General features: G+C 44.4%; 1 protein-coding gene across 2 annotated transcripts in view; it reads right to left on the bottom strand.

Annotated features, from left to right (window-relative positions):
- Window positions 1-17,856, bottom strand: part of LOC122172105 (uncharacterized) — a 160,530-nt gene that overhangs the window by 45,366 nt on the left and 97,308 nt on the right. For both annotated transcript variants that reach the window (XM_065581672.1, XM_065581671.1), the window contains exon 14: window positions 9,887-10,021. In XM_065581672.1, the coding sequence (XP_065437744.1) occupies window positions 9,887-10,021 (135 nt within the window). The remainder of the gene's footprint in view (window positions 1-9,886; window positions 10,022-17,856) is intronic.

Below are 17,856 nucleotides of genomic sequence, written 5' to 3' on the forward strand. Positions count from 1 at the left end.
AGCCTGCCCTGTATTTCGGTGAGTTATTGCCAATCGTTCACATGTATTTTATGTTAGGAAAGAACTCCACTGAGCCACAGACACTGAAGTAAGAGTCAGGAAAACATGCATTCTGTTTATGATTCCATTGCTGATGTACTGGGAGACCTCACATAAGGTATTTTATCTCTTTCTGTAAAATGGGGATAAAGGCATTTATCCTCATTTGCAAAGGACTTGGAGGTGTATGGATGAAAGTGACTATATAATTAAAATGCCAACGTAATTCAAATTGAGCAAAGGAATAGTAAACTGATTCTGAGTGTGTTGAACAGTATCAGTGAAAAATAAAGGTATGGTGAAGAAATCTAACATTTAGGTTTTTATACCTGTGGTACCTGTGCCACCCTTTATACACAAACTATAGTAATCTACTGCATTGGTCCAAAATGCTGCAGCAGAACTATCATCAATTTCAGTGTTTTGGGCCATTACTAAAGAATCCTGCTGTAACCTCCAGGATGACACAGGAATGAAAAGTTCATTATAAAATTATCTAGAGTCTTTACACCACCATGTCTAATGCTTAACTGTCTTATTAGGTTCTTGCAGGTTTTTATTCCACAGAAGAGTTAAATACAGCAAAGTTGAGCTTCCTTGACAATTTAATTTTATCTAAAGGCTTCAATCTGGCAAAGAATGAAGGAATCATTCTTGCTATAGAAATGTGATGATGAGGATATCAAGGAAAAGAAAGGTAATAATAAAAAAAGCTTTTGAAGTAAATGACTTGAATGTCTTTGAGACTGATTTAAGTCACTGTATGTATCGGACAGTACTAGTTGCATCTCTAAAGAAGTGCAATTAGGAGATTAGATGCAGCAGCTTGTAGCTGTAACTACAGTAAGATATAGATAACGTATGTCAAGAGTTATTTCCTTTCCTATAAGGCACCGTGCTTTAAGGAAGCTGAGGAAGGTAGAACAAGATGTTTCTAAATCTAAATAATTCTTTTTATTAGTGGTTCCTGATTAATAAAAAGCCTTCAAATGGAATGGAGGCCAAGGTTATATAGGAACATAGGAATTGCCATGCTAAATCAACCCAATATCTAAGCCTATCTTGGACAGAGGCTAGTGCCAGATATCTCTGAGATAGGAGAGTGAACATTCATGCAATCAGATGAGCACAGGCAAAGTTTCTTTCTATCCCTGACAATTAGTAATTAATGTCCTCTAACATGAGACTTGCTTTCCCATATTACTTTTGGTTTGAATTATCAAAGGTGCATAAGACAGTTAAGTACCCAACTGAATTTCATTGGGACCCTTTGAAAATGCCAGTCTTTTATCCCAGGTACAATCCTTTTTCTGATTGCTGCTTAGCCCTTGTGGCGTTGTATGTCACAGGCTAACCAGGAATTAAAAATAGGGTTATTTTCCCTTTTTAATTTTGTTACCTTTTCATTCCCTCTGCTGTCCCTTTGTTCCTATGAAATGAAAAAATGGCAAATAAAGGCCCTGAGTCCGAGACTTTGTATTTCTTAGTCTTTAACTAGATTACTGAACAGCATAGCAAAACCAGACATCGTTGCACTGCTCCTCTTTTACATCATGGAGGGGGCCTTTTAATGGTGATGTACAGGACAGCTTGCTTCAAGAAAGTGAGAGCTGAAATCTAAGGTCCGTTAATATAATTACTGTATTTAGCTCATTTCTAAGCTACAGTCAGAACATAAAGCTACTGTGCTGGTAGCTGGTAGCCTGCGGCTTCTTCAGTCTCTAAATGGCAAAATAATGTTAAAGCTGTGGGAAATAATGATCCATGATGCAATAAAGTCTCATTGATTTTAAATCCCCAACTTTCCTTCCAATAAACATACTGCATTTTATTTTTTTCAGAATCAGCATAATAATAAAGGGTTTGTCTCAACTGCCGTCTGATTTTTAAGGCTTTATAGGTTAACGTAACTCTCTTGTATGCAACAGCAGCAACTCTCAGCAAAGGCCTTTAGGCATTTGGAGACATAATCTCTTCTCATTTACCCCACAGCAGACTCCATTGACTGGAAATTAATTGAAAGGAGAATGTAGCTCTTTGAGTGTAAATCCAGTGCATGGAAGGTTATTACACCTAGCAAGAAGACTTCACTTAAAGATGAAATGCATTAGATGCTATTTCAACCTGATCTGAACTATTTATAAATTCAACTTTATTTTTTTGTGTTTTATTACTTATTTCACAAAATGTCATGTTAATCTGGATACTACTATGAAAGATTTTCAATTACAGCAGTGCGAGAGAGCTTATTTCTTGTAACACTTCTCTTGTCGCACACTGGCAAAGTATTTGTTGCTTGCTGAGTAAGTTGAAGAAAGGGCAGGGAGTGATCTAAATGTTGATTTATTTCCAAAGAAGAATAGAACCAAATACAAAACTGTAGTTTTTCCTCTGTTCTTTGCTTACTACAACACAAACTCTGGGACTGTGGCAAAATGGTCCCTAAAGCTCTGATTATTCTGCAAATGTCAAGGGGGCTACTTGTGTGAAAGGTTAAGCGTGTATCTCACGGCAAGGTATCTCCAGCGGTGCAGCTGTAAGCTCTCTAGTGTAGCCGCTCAAAATGGATGGGAGAGAGCTCTCCCGTCAGCTTAAATACTCCAGCCCATGCATGTGGCAGTAGCTGTGTTGATGGAAGAAGCTTTTCCACCAACATAGCATCATCCACACCGGCGCTTATGCCAGTGTAACTTATGTCGCTAAGGGAGGTGGTTTATTCACACCCCTAAGCGAACATAAATTATGCTGACATAAGCTGCTGTGTAGACATAGTCTTAGAGTTTGCAAGAGCAAGGCCCAAATGACAGGCAGGCAACATCTGCATGACCAGAGACAGCCCATGCCCATAAGGCCTGATCTGAAGCCCAGTGAAGTCATTGGCAGTCTTTTCATTGACTGCAGTGGCTCAGGCCTGTAGTGTAAAGTATATATTTCATGCACAAGGGCTGTGCATACGGGTCTTTACTTGGCCAAGAAGCATAGATTTATAAACATAAGGGATGTGCTCCAAGGCCCGTAGATCTTCAGTGGCTCATGTTATGTAGGGCCAGGAGAGAGGCTTCTCCACATTCTTTTATGAGAGCCAAAATAGGAACTTTGCCCCAGAGCTACAACGGGAGTTTGGTGTTGCCATGCTGAGTATTGCAACACTTAACTTTTAGGTGGCCAGCCACCCAGGCTTCCACAAACCCTGACTGAGGCGTTGAGGCTCCCATACAATCCATGGTTAGAGAAAGGCACCTAAGAATGGGATCCACAAATGCCAGCACACTAGGTGGGGAGCTGCCTAAATTAGCCAATTGCAGATGCCGAAGAGAGGAGTGTGTCCTAAGCCCTGCCTCTCTCCAGGAGTTAGGCAGCCAGGTCTGGGCTGGAGGGAAGCACCTCTCTCTGGAATCCACAGCCAGGAACCTGCTCCTGGTGTCAGGAGCCTAGGCTGTTTCTTGCAGGAACAACAGCAATGGACACCTAACACCTCACAAAATGGGGAGGGGGCGCCTCCCTGAACCTTTGGCCCAGTGGTTAGGGAACTCACCCAGACTGTAGGAGAGCCTTGTTCAGTTCCCTCCTCTGCCCTATGAGAAGGGATTGCCAAGGGAGGTTCCCTACCTCTGGACTATGGGATATTCTGATACAGGACTCTGTCTCGCTCACTCTTGTTGAAGCTGTTCCACTTCAGATAGTGAATTAAAGATGCATTGGGATAGAGAGAATGACCGCAATAGTCTGGTATTCAGGGCACTCACCTCAGAGGTGGGAAATTCTCATCCAACAGAGGGGGGAGGAATTGAACCCAGCTCTCCCACATCCTAGAAGAGTACCCTAACCACTGGGCTAAAGACTACAATGGAGCCTTCCTCCTGCTTGCCATTTTGTGTGGAGTTGGGCATGCTCTGAGCAATCCTACTTAATAATGGCTGCAGACAAGGGAGGTGGGGAAACACTTATCTTCAGCTGATTAGCGGATCACACTGGGGCTTAGGCATCCTGAGACAGCAGCCTCCATTTCCACAGGGAGCACAGTAGGTACCTAGGTGACTTCTACGGCAAAAATGGATGTGTCAAGTGAGTTTAGGCACCTACAAGGTTAGGCAGCAGTTGAGTGGGGTTTTTATGGCTCTCATTGGTTCCTAAGTCTGGGACTTTGGCAACTGAGTCTTTCTGTGGATCTGGGCACATCACTTTTGGCCCCATGTTTGGTTGGTGTCCCAATTTTATTGCAAGTCTAGTGACATCTGATGTTTTTCTTAAAGCTCCAACTCTCAGTCAAAGAATTACACAAGCATCTTAGCTTTCATCTAAAAAAATGTACATTTCTAGCCCTCTTGTTTGCAGGAAAAGCTAGAAAATGTGATCTGAATGTACCCCAATAGCTCAGAAACCAGAAGGCAAATAAAGAGCCTATTTATAACAAACAAACAAACAAAAACCCCTCATGATTTTGAATCAATCTAATGATTTTTTTTGAAGGCCATGATTGTTGGAGGGTTGGGGTTAGCAATACCGCCCACCATTTTTTAGGTGGGTACCGTCTGGACAGGCTCGCCAGTTCACAGCCTATAGCTCTATCTGAGTATTAGAGCACACAATATATGGAATGTGAGACAATGCTGGCTAACTCACTAAGGTCTATGGTGCTTTTGTCACAGTCCCTGACTGTTGTTTTAAACTTGGGTTTTCTGTGTAGTTTGTTGTTTTATGTATTCAATTAACGTAGGGCTGGTCCACACTAACCCCCCAGTTCGAATAAGATACGCAACTTCAGCTACGTGAATAACGTAGCTGAAGTCGAAGTATCTTAGTTCGAACCACAAGGTACTTACCACGGGTCCACACGCAGCAGGCAGGCTCCCCCGTTGACTCCGTGTATTCCTCTCGCGGAGCAGGAGTACCGGTGTTGACGGCGAGCACTTCCGGGATCGATTTATCGCGTCTAGACAAGACGCGATAAATCGATCCCAGAAGATCGATTGCTTACCGCCGAACCCGGAGGTAAGTATAGACGTACCCTTAGTATTAACAGTAGAGAGAACACCAATCTGATAAAGAGAAAGTGTGCAAAGGGAATGATCTGACTGGAACTCTCATTACTGGGGAAACGCGCAAACAGAGCCAGTGCTGCTCTTAAGGGCAGATGCCAGTTGTGTGTGTAATAGTGGAGTTGACCGCTCATTTGCCCCTGTTTAATAAAAATTGTCCAGGCCCAATGTAGCACACTTGACTGAGTGTACACGGTGGAGTAATTACACTGATGAGACTAAATGTAAGTCAGAGCTGGGAAGTAATGACTCCAGAACAGTTAATTATGCTGTAAGCAAACACATTAAAAGCCTGCCAAGAATGTGAGGGTGAACATAGGGTTATTCAGCGGGACAGTGAAATTCTAAATGGAAAGCTGAGGGGATGCGCAGCTTTCCAGCAATGTAACAGAAAGGATTTTTAACAGCAGTAATGGCTGTTGGGAATGAGTGTGAGTGTGTGCATCATTAGCATCTCCATAAAATGTATTTATTTCACATTCGCACACAATCCTTCGCCCATTTCCGCCAGCCGTTGCTGCTGTTAAGCAGGACATAAAGCAGGACCCTGACATTGATGGAAAGTGGTGCAGCCCCTCTGTTTTCCATTTGAAATTTCACTGTTACATGACATTGCTTCCAAGTTATTATGGGTATGTATTGTTTGTATTCCAGTAGTGACCAGAGGCCTCAGTCAGCAGCGCGGCCCCACTGGGCTACGTGCTGTACAAGCATGAATTGAAAAATAGTCCGTGCCTCACCGAATTTCCAGCCTATGGCCTTGGTCCTGCAGTCAGTCCCATGTGGGTGGACACTGTACAGACAGATGGCATCCCATTGACTTAAGTTAGGCTCCAGTCCTGCAATCCATCTGCCCATGTGGATCGAGTTAAGTACTGGGGCATATATTCAAACAAAACTCAGTCAAATGGGAGAAGACAGTAGAATGGGATGTCAAACAAGTCGAACAAGACAGTCGAATGGGATGAAAGAGGGTGAGGATGACAGTGATAGGAATATGTAGTAACATGTTAGGATAAGTAAAACAATAGGAACATGATGTAACATACAGGGAGGAAGGATGTGTCTAGTGCTTAGGGTAATAAGCTGGGACTTGGAAGATATGCATTTAATTTCCTGCTCTGGCACAGACTTCCTGTGTGATCTTGGACAAGTCATCTAGTCTCTCTGTGCCTTTAGTTCCCCGTCTGTAAATTTGGGCTAATACCTCCCAGAGATGTTGGGAGGATAAACACTCTTGTCCATGCCCAGATCATCTTTTGCCTTGATTGCTGTAATCTCCTCTTCTCTGGCATCAATGTCTGTAACCTTGCCTCCCTCAAGTCTGTTCAAAATGCAGCTGCAAACATCTTCCTGGCTCACCCCTTGGTCACTGCTAGAGCTGGTTGGAAAATTTTGTTGTTATTTTTTCCTCTGTGGAAAATTTTGACCTTTCCACACCCAAAAATAATAATAATAAAAAAAATCTTTGTCTGAAAACTTTTAAAACACAAAACTTCAGTTCTGAAAGCCTGCCACAGAGCCTCCATTGAAGTTGTAGTTGAGACACCCTGTGCTCCTGTTCTCACTACAACTCCCATGATGCATCACAGTGGTGCCTCTTGCTGAGCCATGCAGAGAAGTAATCTGGCTGGGGAACTCAGAGGAGGGCATAAACCGCCCAAACTATAACTCCCATGTAACTTTGGGAAAGTCACCTCCCTCTCTCTGTGCCTCTGTTTACCTTGTCTTTTCTATGTACACTGAAAGTTCTCCAGGGCAGGATCTAAGGGCAGGTCTACACAGCAAAAGCTGTATGTGGGCGAGCTTACCCCAGTTAACTTGAATCCAGCTAGCATGGGTAACAGTATCAGTGAAACATGGGCTTCAGAGTGGCCCAGCAAGGCTAGGACCTACCCAATGTTCATGCTGGGTTTGTACTACTCACACTGCACTGGATGCAGTGCTAGTGTTACTCCCGTTAGCGTGATTTAAGCTGGCTCAGGTAGGCTAGCGCATGCTCAGTTTTTGCTGTGTAGACATACCGTATGTGGTATTAAAGTGGTACAATGGGACCCTGATCTTGGTTGTTGCTTCTAGATGTTAATGTAATGCCAATAATTAATAAAAAGTTCCTTTCTTCATTTGTTTAATCTGGAATATCTGCCTGTGGGATCTTCCTTTTGTGAGGTCTGAGCACATATTGGCAGACTCTGAGATTGCTGAGCCATATGTCTTAGCAGTGGAGGATTAATTACTTTAGCAAACACATGCGTAAATGCTGAATGCATAGACAGTGATGTCTGGCTGCACTTTCCTCAGGTGCCCTCTACTGAGGCCATCATAACCCAAACAGGATTAATTCACACAGAATTTTGATTATGTTCCACTCTGGAATTTTCTCCCAGCCAGTGTGTTTTTCTCCCAAGAAAATGGTATTTCTCATCTGAAAACACCATCCTTGAAGAGAACCGGTACAGATTATTTCTATTAGTCAGGCTCTTGGATCATCTCTTTTTCCTCAAGTAGAAAATCCATCAACTGGATTATTTTCCTCCACTGTTTAATTCAATATATTATTGGAAAATGTTTAGGCAGATTTATGAAAATGTATCTTTTGCCTGAAAGTTTAATAGCATATAACAGATATTCTCCACAGGATGTTATAAATAGATACCCGATAGTATCTATGCTTTCGTGAACAACATTGATTTAAACCACTTACGGTAGTCAACAATTCTAAATCTTTTTTCAATCTACCTACAACCACCTCAGATATCCATAAAAGCAGGTGCTAGCAAAACATACCCACGTTTAAAAGTTAAGGTGCATTTTTAATATATATTGGGTAGTATCCCTTCAAATAGCTATAAACCCTCTAGTGACACTTTCTGTCAGTTTAGTAGCCTCCCAGAGCAGTAGTGGATATGTAGCTAGGCCTTGCATGGTGCGTTTATTTAGCAAACATGGTTATTTAAACCCCACTATAGTCCTGTGGTTGCTTCACATTTTGTGTGTTGTGTAAGACAGATGTGAAAGACAAAATAGTGGGCCAGAAACCACACCATCCAGGGATCCAGGGGAATAAACCTATTACGGGACACAACGTACACCCTAAACATGTGTCTGAGTAAAGTCAGTTTCACTATTTCCCCTGTATAGTCAATAAATCAGTTTCTCTCTTGCTGAAAACATCTTGACATCAAAAAGGCTGCATCTTATACATAGGGTGACCACCTTTCCAAAAGGCAAAAGCGGGACACATGCAGGAGCCCCGCTCCCTCTGTGTCCCTGCCCCTGCTCCTCCTCTTCCCCCAAGGCCCTACCCCATGGCCAGGCCGGAAGCCAGAGCCGGGCATTGGTAAGTGTTGCCCATAGAGCCCATCACACTGTGGGGAGCACAGGACCCTCCACCTGTCCTGAGAGCGGGGGACTGGCATACCTGAGAACAGCCCCCCAGCCTGTGTCCCCTCCCCACTGGGTGCACTGTCCAGGACAGGTGGAGGATCTGGGGCTCCCCACAGTGGCCTGGGCTCCCTGGGTGGCTCTTACTACTCCCCAGCTCCAGCTTCTGGTCTGGGCATGGGGCAGGCCTCAGAAGGGAGAGGAGCAGCAGGGGGCAGGGTCTCATGGCGAGAGAGAGATAAGGCCCACCTCAGTGCCCCCCACCAGGAAGAGGCTGGCACCACCCCTTAGCCTCGAGCAGACACATAGCGGCACCACAGGGAATCCAAGACAAATGCTGTTCTGGAGTCATTCAGCCCGGGACCAGGACTTGAACTCTATATTTCGGGACTGTCCCACCCAATTTGGGACGGACGGTCACCCTACTTGTACATCCTGTGTTTGTATCCATTTTCTCTTTTAATTCCAAAAGGGATAACCCGGTACTAGACTCCAAACAATCCTGTTTGCTTGGAAGTCATAACAATAGTTTAAGTTACTGGGGAAGGAGGGATTTGTTATTGTTTTCTTACACAGGTGTACAAGCAAAAAGATTCCATCTAAGTGCAGACACTTTCGCTCCACCTGCATGCCAACTGCCCCATGCCCAGAAGCAGGGCCGGTTCCAGGCACCAGCCGACCAAGCACGTGCTTGGGGTGGCACCTTGGGGCGGGGCGGCACTCAGGTTTTTATTTATTTATTTATTGGTTCGTCGAGGCAGCACTGGAGGGTTTTTTTTTGTTTCCGCGGCGCGGTGCTCGGGGGGGCGGGGCTTCGGGTGGCACGGTGCTTGGAGGGGGATGGGGCTTTGGGCGGCGCGGCGCTCGGGAGGGCGGGGGCTTGGTGTAGTGCTGGGGGGGGCTTTGGGTGGCGTGGCACTCTGGGGGCATGGCTTTGGGTGGCATGGCGCTCTGGGGGGGCTTCAGGCAGCGTGGTTTTGGGGGGGTGGGGATTTCAGCGGCGCTGGGGGGGGGGTTGGCTGCGCGGCACTCGTGGGGGGGGTACGGCAGCGCAGCGCTCGCGTGGGGGGCGGCCCTCTTCTTTTTTGCTTTTTTGCCTGGGGCGGCAAAAACGTTAGAGCCCGCCCTGCCCAGAAGTATGTTACCGTCTCGGGAAATCTGTACAATTGGGAATGTGCCTGCCCAGCAAATCAGTTATTCTAAGCTCTTATACTGTTTCTGCGTGTGTTGTTTGATTGTATTGTGGCACTAACAAGGAAATTGCATGACACAAAAGGGTAAAACTTTATAACCAACCATATGCAATGAGCACGGTTCAGCAACACACCCATTTTTGGAAGCATTCGAGTCACCTCAGGCAACTCTAACATTTCTAGATAATCGCTATGGTCTTAACGCTAGAACTCTAGACTAACAAGACTTACGACTGTGCATAATTTATGGAGATAGTCCTCATCCATGTGCCTTTTGAAGAACTCCTTTGATATCACAATACACTCCGCTCCATCAGAAACCAGGGTCATGCTAAGTGTGTCTTCAAAGACTGCATACACCAGGCCCTACAAAAACATTAGTATATTATTATTTATATTGCACTAACACCTATTCTATATTATTCGGTGTAGATTCTCAGCCTGCCCTCATCACCCTCATATCTGAGCATGTTCCAGTAGCGCATTAAGCAATGTGACTAACATCTGTTATGTATGGTTCATTCTCTTTTTCTCTCATCCACTCCCAACAGTGACTGGGGCCCCATTATAGTAGGTGATGTACAAATATAATGAGATACGGTCCCTGCCCCCAAATAACTTACAATCTAAATGGGGAAGACAGAAGAAAGGGACGACTGAAGCACAGGTGAAATGACTTGCCCAAGGTCACACAACAGGTTAGTAGCAGAGCTGGGATTAGAACCCAGATTTCCTGACTCCCAGTATAAACATCCCGGCTACTGGATGATACCACCTCCATAATTACAACCACTGGAATTTACTGTCCAGAAGATTCAGATAAGCGTTAGTATATTTTAAAAATTATTTATGTGAATGTCATGAATTTATACGAACCCCAAAATCCCCCCCCAAAAAACCCACAACCCCAGCCCAAGTAGAGTTTGGACACCAAAAGGAAGAAATGCCATAGATTCCATGACTCCTACTATGAGATTCTGCTATTGCTATTGATTTTACGGGCAAGGCACCAAAATCCTATGGTGATGGGTGGCAGTATAAAACCCTAAAATAGAATAAAATATGACCTATGCCCAATGGGATATTTACACAACAGGAGAGGCTGTTCAATGGCCTGAGTGTGCTGCCACCATAGCATCCCCAGTCCTTGTTGGAGCAGAGAGAGATTGGGAGTGAAGCTTGCATCTTCTGCATGGCTGTGCAGAAGTACTGGATGAACAGCATAAGGATATTTCAAAGTGAACTTTCAGCAGATACAGTCAGCACAGCCAAGTGAACTTGGTCCTAAAATTACTTAAGATCATATAACAGGCCTTTATCGCTCAATGTTACAAGGACATTATACCACACAGGACCAATCCCAACTGCTGCACACTCAAAACTCTCACTGAAATCACATGATCAGGCCCCGAGTGGTGATTTTCTCCCTTATCCACCCCCACCCATAGCTAGCACCATCACAATTCCTGCCAATACTCTGAAATGCCAAGGCCTGAAGATGACTAGGATTTAATTTTATTCCCCAAAAATATTGTAGCTGTGGCACAGTGCCATTGTGTGGGAAGTCACTTTGTCAGTAAGTTGTCTCTCACAACTTCAGTCCCAGAAGTACTGATTTTGGTATTGCTGCTACTGCTAAGGAAGATGATACAAAACATGGGAGAACCCAAGAAGCAGGGCCCATGTTACAATGCTGGAAGCCTATGAAAGCAAAAAAGGCCCTATAACTGCCTCCTCCAGAGAAAGAAGTAAACAGTACAGCTCATCTCCCTCAGAAACACACTTAGATCTTAAGTCTCACACTAGCCAACAGCATGGCACAGGGTAGAATTTTAATTCAGGCCCATTCCTCCAGCTATACCCTACATTGTTTCTATAAAATAAGTGCTCAAGGTGATCCAATGGTTATATCCTGCAGTGCAAGTGTCTCCTGTTGTGTTGAGTCAATATTGCCCCCAGCTATTGGTGGAAATTCAGGAATTACCCAGCCAGTCAGTTCTGGTGGAGCTCCTGTGTACCGTGGAAGTGATATTCTTCCCCATTGACCATCACTTAGTACATGTGCATTCACTGACTTTCAGGTCATGAAAAGACAATGTTGTTGGCTTTAGATCAGGCCACTCACCCATCTTCCTGGTTAGAGAAATACAGATCTGGTGTGTGTAACAAACTTCAATGGCCAAGTGTGACACAGGGCCAGAAAGGGTTAAGCAACTTGCATACTAATTAACCCAGATTCAACCTTTAGAGACATATTAGTAGATAATGTTTGAGTTTTAGTGTGTTTACATATATACTGTTAGAATGTAACCAAACAGTTCCTGTCTATCATGGTTAATTCAGAAATCAAAAGGAGATATTAACATTTAAATTAACTGTGAATGTAGTGATATTACTGTCATGATTTCTCTTTGAAGTATATAGCAAATCACCTGCAAATGGTGGGTGATAGGCAATTACCTTATATTAATCCATCTAGCTAATTGCCGGTGATGTTTAGAAAATAGGAGGTTACTTCAAAGACACTGTTGTTCGCCCAAGGACTGCATGTGGTCAAGAGGCTGCCTGGAAAATGTATAAAGGGCTTTTGGGACCAAATCCTTTAATCTCAAATCTGCTTATGCTTCACCAGGGGAAGTTTGAGTCACAAGATTGAGGTCTCCAATTTCATTTTGGATCGCCCTCGTGTTGAACATTGGACTGTAACCCATAGACTAATTCTAAAAGGACTATTTGCAACACTTAAGCTCACCATTTCTACTATGAAACTGACCTAAGAACTCTATTTATACCTATATGTATAATGAACTTTTAACCAATACTCTCTCTCTTTCCTTTTTTTAATAAATTTTATTTTAGTTAATAAGAATTGGCTGTAAGTTTGTATTTGGGTAAGATCTGAAATATTCATTGACCTGGGAGGTAATGTGTCTGATCTTTGGGATTGGTAGAACTTTTTATATGATGAACAAGATTTTCAGTAATCCTCATCATATTTGACTTGGCTGTTTGGGAGGAAGGCCAAGGCTGGTTGCTTTAAGGGAACTGTGTTTTGGGCTTCCTGGTAACCAGTAACGAATTGTGGACACTGTTTTGTTGCTGGCTTGGTAAATCCAATTATCAGAATAACCACCAGTTTTGGGGATTGTCTGCCCCATTCTTTGCAGTTTGCAGTAATTAAGCAAACTTAGCGTGGCTCCACTGGGATCCCAGTCACATCAACTTATTCAAAAATGGGTACTGATTTTGGGTGCCTTAATTTTTTGAGTGCCCAACTTGACACACCTTTAATGGGCCTGTTTATCAGAGGGTGGCTCCTCAACCCCATTCAGTTGCCTCAAATATGTCACTGCCAATCACTAGCCACTTTTGAAGTTCTTGGCCTGATGCTTTTATTTTTTATAGCCTGCACCTTTGCATTTATAAAAACTTTCTGTAACAACAGCTATCATTTTATTCTCACAGTCACTAAAGCCTGCTGTGTGGGAGACAGATGTTCTCTCATGAAGACTTTATTTTTGTTCGTTATTTTCCGTAATCTAAAATAGGACACTGTAGATTGACAGTGTGTGTCTTGCTCTTGGTGTGAGCAGAGTTGTCAAAAACAAATTTAAATGGCGAACGTGTGCTGGGACAAGGTGTTGAGGCTCCCTGGGAACTGTCTGGAGACCTGTCTTTTTAGATTCCAGAATACAAATCACTCCAGCATTCGTCACAAGACAAGAAGCATTAAAATCTCAAAGGAACATCCAGTCCATTAGCACAAAACTAAAAATAGTAGGATGGGCTTTTCTTAAAAATAGAAGTGTTCTGTAAGGAGACAAGAAGCAATAAAAGCTACCCACGAGATATATTTATGCTGAGAAAATATTGAAGGAGTAGCTGCCTCTTACTTGCTGTTTCACTTCTGAATTACTTTTGTTGTTCTTTAATACGCAGCTCCAAAGTACACACAACCATAGCTTAACATAGGAGTAATATAGGCCCCAGTTCTGTATTTCATTAATGCAAACACAACACCATTCATCACACAGTATGGCAAGGGTGTAAGTAAGAGCAGAATTTTGAGGTTTTCTACTGACCCTTAATTACATTTACTGCTTATGTGTTTACATGTATTGGAATAAGACTAGGGTTCCAAATACAGATCAGCACCCCATAGTCGTAGGCAGAGTAACCCAGAAATTATTGACTTTTGCTCTTCACACACCACGGTCCCTGACCCAGGGAGCTTTTAGCTTCTTCTATAGCCCCCTGTGCTTACCTTTATTCGCACAGGGCGTCCCGTTGACTGCAATGGAACTATACACATGCTTAAATGTAAGCACACAAATCACTGTTTGCAGGATAGGGCCCACTGTACCTAATTTACAGTTCAAAAGCAATAGTCTAAATATTAAAAACTCAGATTTTAGAATCATAGAAATGTAGGGCTGGAAGGGATCTCAAGAAGCCATGTAGCCCTGCCCCCTGTGCTGAGGCAGGAATAAGTATATCCAGACCATCCCTGACAGATGTTTGTCTGACCTGTCCTTTCCAGAGGATGAGGATTCCGCACCTTCCTAGGAAACCTGTTCCAGTGTTCAACTATCCTTATAGTTAGGAAGTTTTTCCTAATATCTAACCTAAGTCTCCCTTGCTGCAAACAAAGTGGATTATTCCTTGAACAGGAAGAACAACTGATCACTGTCCACTTTATGATAACCATTTACATATTTGAAGAATTATCAGGCCTCCCTATCTCCAGCCTTCTGTTCTTTAGAAGAGACATGCCAGAGTCTTTCGCCTTTCTTCATAGGTCATGTTTTATAATTTTTGTTGCTCTCCTTTCGACCTCTGCAATTTGTCTACATCTTTCATTAAGTGTGGTGCCCAGAACTCCAGCTGAGGCCTCACCAGCCCTAAGTAGAGTAAAACAATCACAGCCCATGTGCTACATACAACATTCCTGTTAAATACATCCCAGAATGACATTTGTCTTTTCCATAACAGCACCACACTGATGACTCACTTTCAATTTGTGATCCACTAGAACACTCAGATGCTTTTCTGCAGTACTAACACCTAGCCAGTTATTCCCCATTTTGTATTTGGACATTTGATTTTTCATTCAAAAATGAAATGCTTTGCATTTGTCTTTACTGAATTTCATCTTCTTGATTTCAGTTTGATTCTTCAGTTTATCAAGGTAATTTTGAATTCTAATTCTGTCCTCTATAGTGCTTGCAACCCCTCCAAGCTTGGTATCATCCGCACTTAGAGTGGAGGAAAGTGATCTGGAACAGTCAGCATGGATTCACCAAGGGCAAGTCATGCCTGACTAACCTAATTACCTTCTATGATGAGATAACTGGCTTTGTGAATGAGGGGAAAGCAGTGAATGTGTAATTCCTTGACTTTAGCAAAGTCTCCCACAGTATTCTTGCCAGCAGGTTAAAGGAGTATGGGCAAGATGAATGGACTATAAGGTGGATAGAAAGCTGGCTAGATTGTCGGACTCAACGGGTAGTGATCCATGTCTAGTTGGCAGCTGGTATCAAGCGGAGTGCCCCAAGGGTCGGTCCTGGGGCCGGTTTTGTTCAATATCTGGAGGATGGTGTGGACTGCACCCTCAGCAAGTTTGCAGATGACACTAAACTGGGAGGAGTGGTAGATACACTGGAGGGTAGGGATAGCATACAGAGGGACCTAGACAAATTAGAGGATTGGGCCGAAAGAAATCTGATGAGGTTCAACAAGGACAAGTGCAGAGTCCTGCACTTAGGACAGAAGAATCCCACGCACTGCTACAGACTAGGGACCGAATGGCTAGGCAGCAGTTCTGCAGAAAAGGACCTAGGGGTTACAGTGGATGAGAAGCTGCATATGAGTCAACAGTGCCCTTGTTGCCAAGAAGGCTAATGGCATTTTGGGCTGTATAAGTAGCGGCATTGCCAGCAGATCGAGGGACGTGATCATTCCCCTCTATTCGACATTGGTGAGGCCTCGTCTGGAGTACTATGTCCAGTTTTGGGCACCACACTACAAGAGGATGTGGAAAAACTGGAAAGAGTCCAGCAGAGGGCATCAAAAATGATTAGGGGGCTGGAGCATATGACTTATGAGGAGAGGCTGAGGGAACTGGGATTATTTAGTCTGCAGAAGAGAAGAATGAGGGGGGATTTGATAGCTGCTTTCAACTACCTGAAAGGGGGTTCCAAAGAGGATGGATCTAGACTGTTCTCAGTGGTAGCAGCTGACAGAACAAGGAGTAATGGTCTCAAGTTGCAGTGGGGGAGGTTTAGGATGGATATTAGGAAAAACTTTTTCACTAGGAGAGTGGTGAAGCACTGGAATGGGTTACCTAGGGAGGTGGTGGAATCTCCTTCCTTAGAGGTTTTTAAGGTCAGGCTTGACAAATCCCTGGCTAGGATGATTTAGTTGGGGATTGGTCCTGCTTTGAGCGGGGGGTTGGACTAGATGACCTTCTAAGGTCCCTTCCAACCATGATATTCTATGATTCTAAATTTTAAAGGAATACATCATTCAAGCTGTTAATGGAAAATATTGAATAGTATCAGACCCAAGACAGACTTCTGCAGGATACCACTTGATATATCCTCCCAGTTTGACAGCAAGCCATTGCTAACTACTCTGTGTACAATCTTTCGATAAATTGTGCACCCATCTCATAGTAATTTCATCTAGGCCATATTTTCCTTGCTTGCTTATGAGATGAGAATGTCATGTAGGACAAAGGCGGGCTACTCCACAGCATGTTTTGACCACATAGCATTGCAATCAGCTGCATGTAACTTGACAACTGCTGAAGATATTGTCACACATTTCTTGCTGGCTTTCATTTTCATTGGTATTTAGTTGTTTCACATTTGTATATCCTTATGGGGATGCACAGGGCAAATATTTTATTTTAATATTTAATAGGGGAGATGAAATCTATCCTTTGCTTTCTAATTTCTGTGTTGGCTTGACCTCAGACTGCTCTCAACTACTCAGACATAAAGCTGGCGTAATTCCATTAAAGTCAGCTGTTGGAACTGAGAGCAGAATCTGAGCTCATGGATCTTTCACTATGAAGAATGACAAACACCAGGAAGCACAATGCAACTTTTAGTATCATTATGTATGTCCTGCGTAAGCATGTGCTTTACTGAATCAGGGCCAAAGCTAGGGTGACCAGATGTCCCATTTTTAAAGGAACAGTCCCATATTTAAGCCCTCCTGCAGGTATCCTGACTTTTTCTTAAAAACGGGCAAATTGTCCCATATTTTCTGCCCCCTCCTCCTGGTAGGTCCTGCTGCTGGCCAAATTCCTGCTCGCCAGCCGCCCTCCCACCAGCGGTGAGTGTGTGTGGGGGGGGAGGTCCAGTGGCTGACAATGGGGGTGAGTGTGCAAGGTTGGTGGTGGGGCAAAGATGCAGAGTGTGGGGCCAGCCACTCCCCATGCTTATCCATCAGTTCAGCCCCACACTGCGTGCTGGATCTCAGCCAGCAGGGCCCTGCCCCTTCTCCCGTTTCTGGCCGGCACCGGCTGCATGCTGCGAGCTGTGGTGGCTGGTGCGTGCGGACAGGCCTCTGCTGCCCACCCATCGGGTCGCCTCTGCTGCCCACCCATCGGCCCTTTACATCCTCCCCCTCTCACTGTCCTCTAGCTGCTTTGCCTCTTCGCCCCCTCCAAGCCCCACTGCTCCTCCATATCCCCAGTGGGGTGCATCCAGGTCCCAGTGCTGTGCAGAAAACCAGCTCATCAACAGCCTGGCCGGCAGGCTCCTTCCTTCCCCCCACTGCCTCTGGCTCGGCTGGCGCCCTGAGAAAATCCAAGACCCTCTGGCCTGGGGCCACAGGCCAGGAGGAGCCGAGCCCTACATGTGCCAAAGCCCTGCACAGCACCGGCATGGGGAAGCCTCTCCGCCCCTCAGCTAAGCTCCGGAATGGCTGGCGGGTCCGGGGAAGCAATTTCCAGCCTGTTCACACACCAAACCTGCAGGCTCCACAGCACCCTCTTTACCGCCCACTCACCCCTCGCCCTGGGTAGATCCTGTACCTTTGTGGAGCCCCAATGACTTCATTCAGACTCCATGCAAGCATAAAATTTCAGGATTGCTCATGTGACACTGATTGCAGGATCGGGCTCAGTGGAGGTCTCCCCTTCCCATCTCCTTTTCCATCTACAATCTCCATCGACATTCAGCTAAGCTCTC

This window comes from Chrysemys picta, chromosome 1 (genome assembly GCF_011386835.1).
Source record: "Chrysemys picta bellii isolate R12L10 chromosome 1, ASM1138683v2, whole genome shotgun sequence".
In the NCBI taxonomy this organism is placed as follows: domain Eukaryota; kingdom Metazoa; phylum Chordata; order Testudines; family Emydidae; genus Chrysemys; species Chrysemys picta.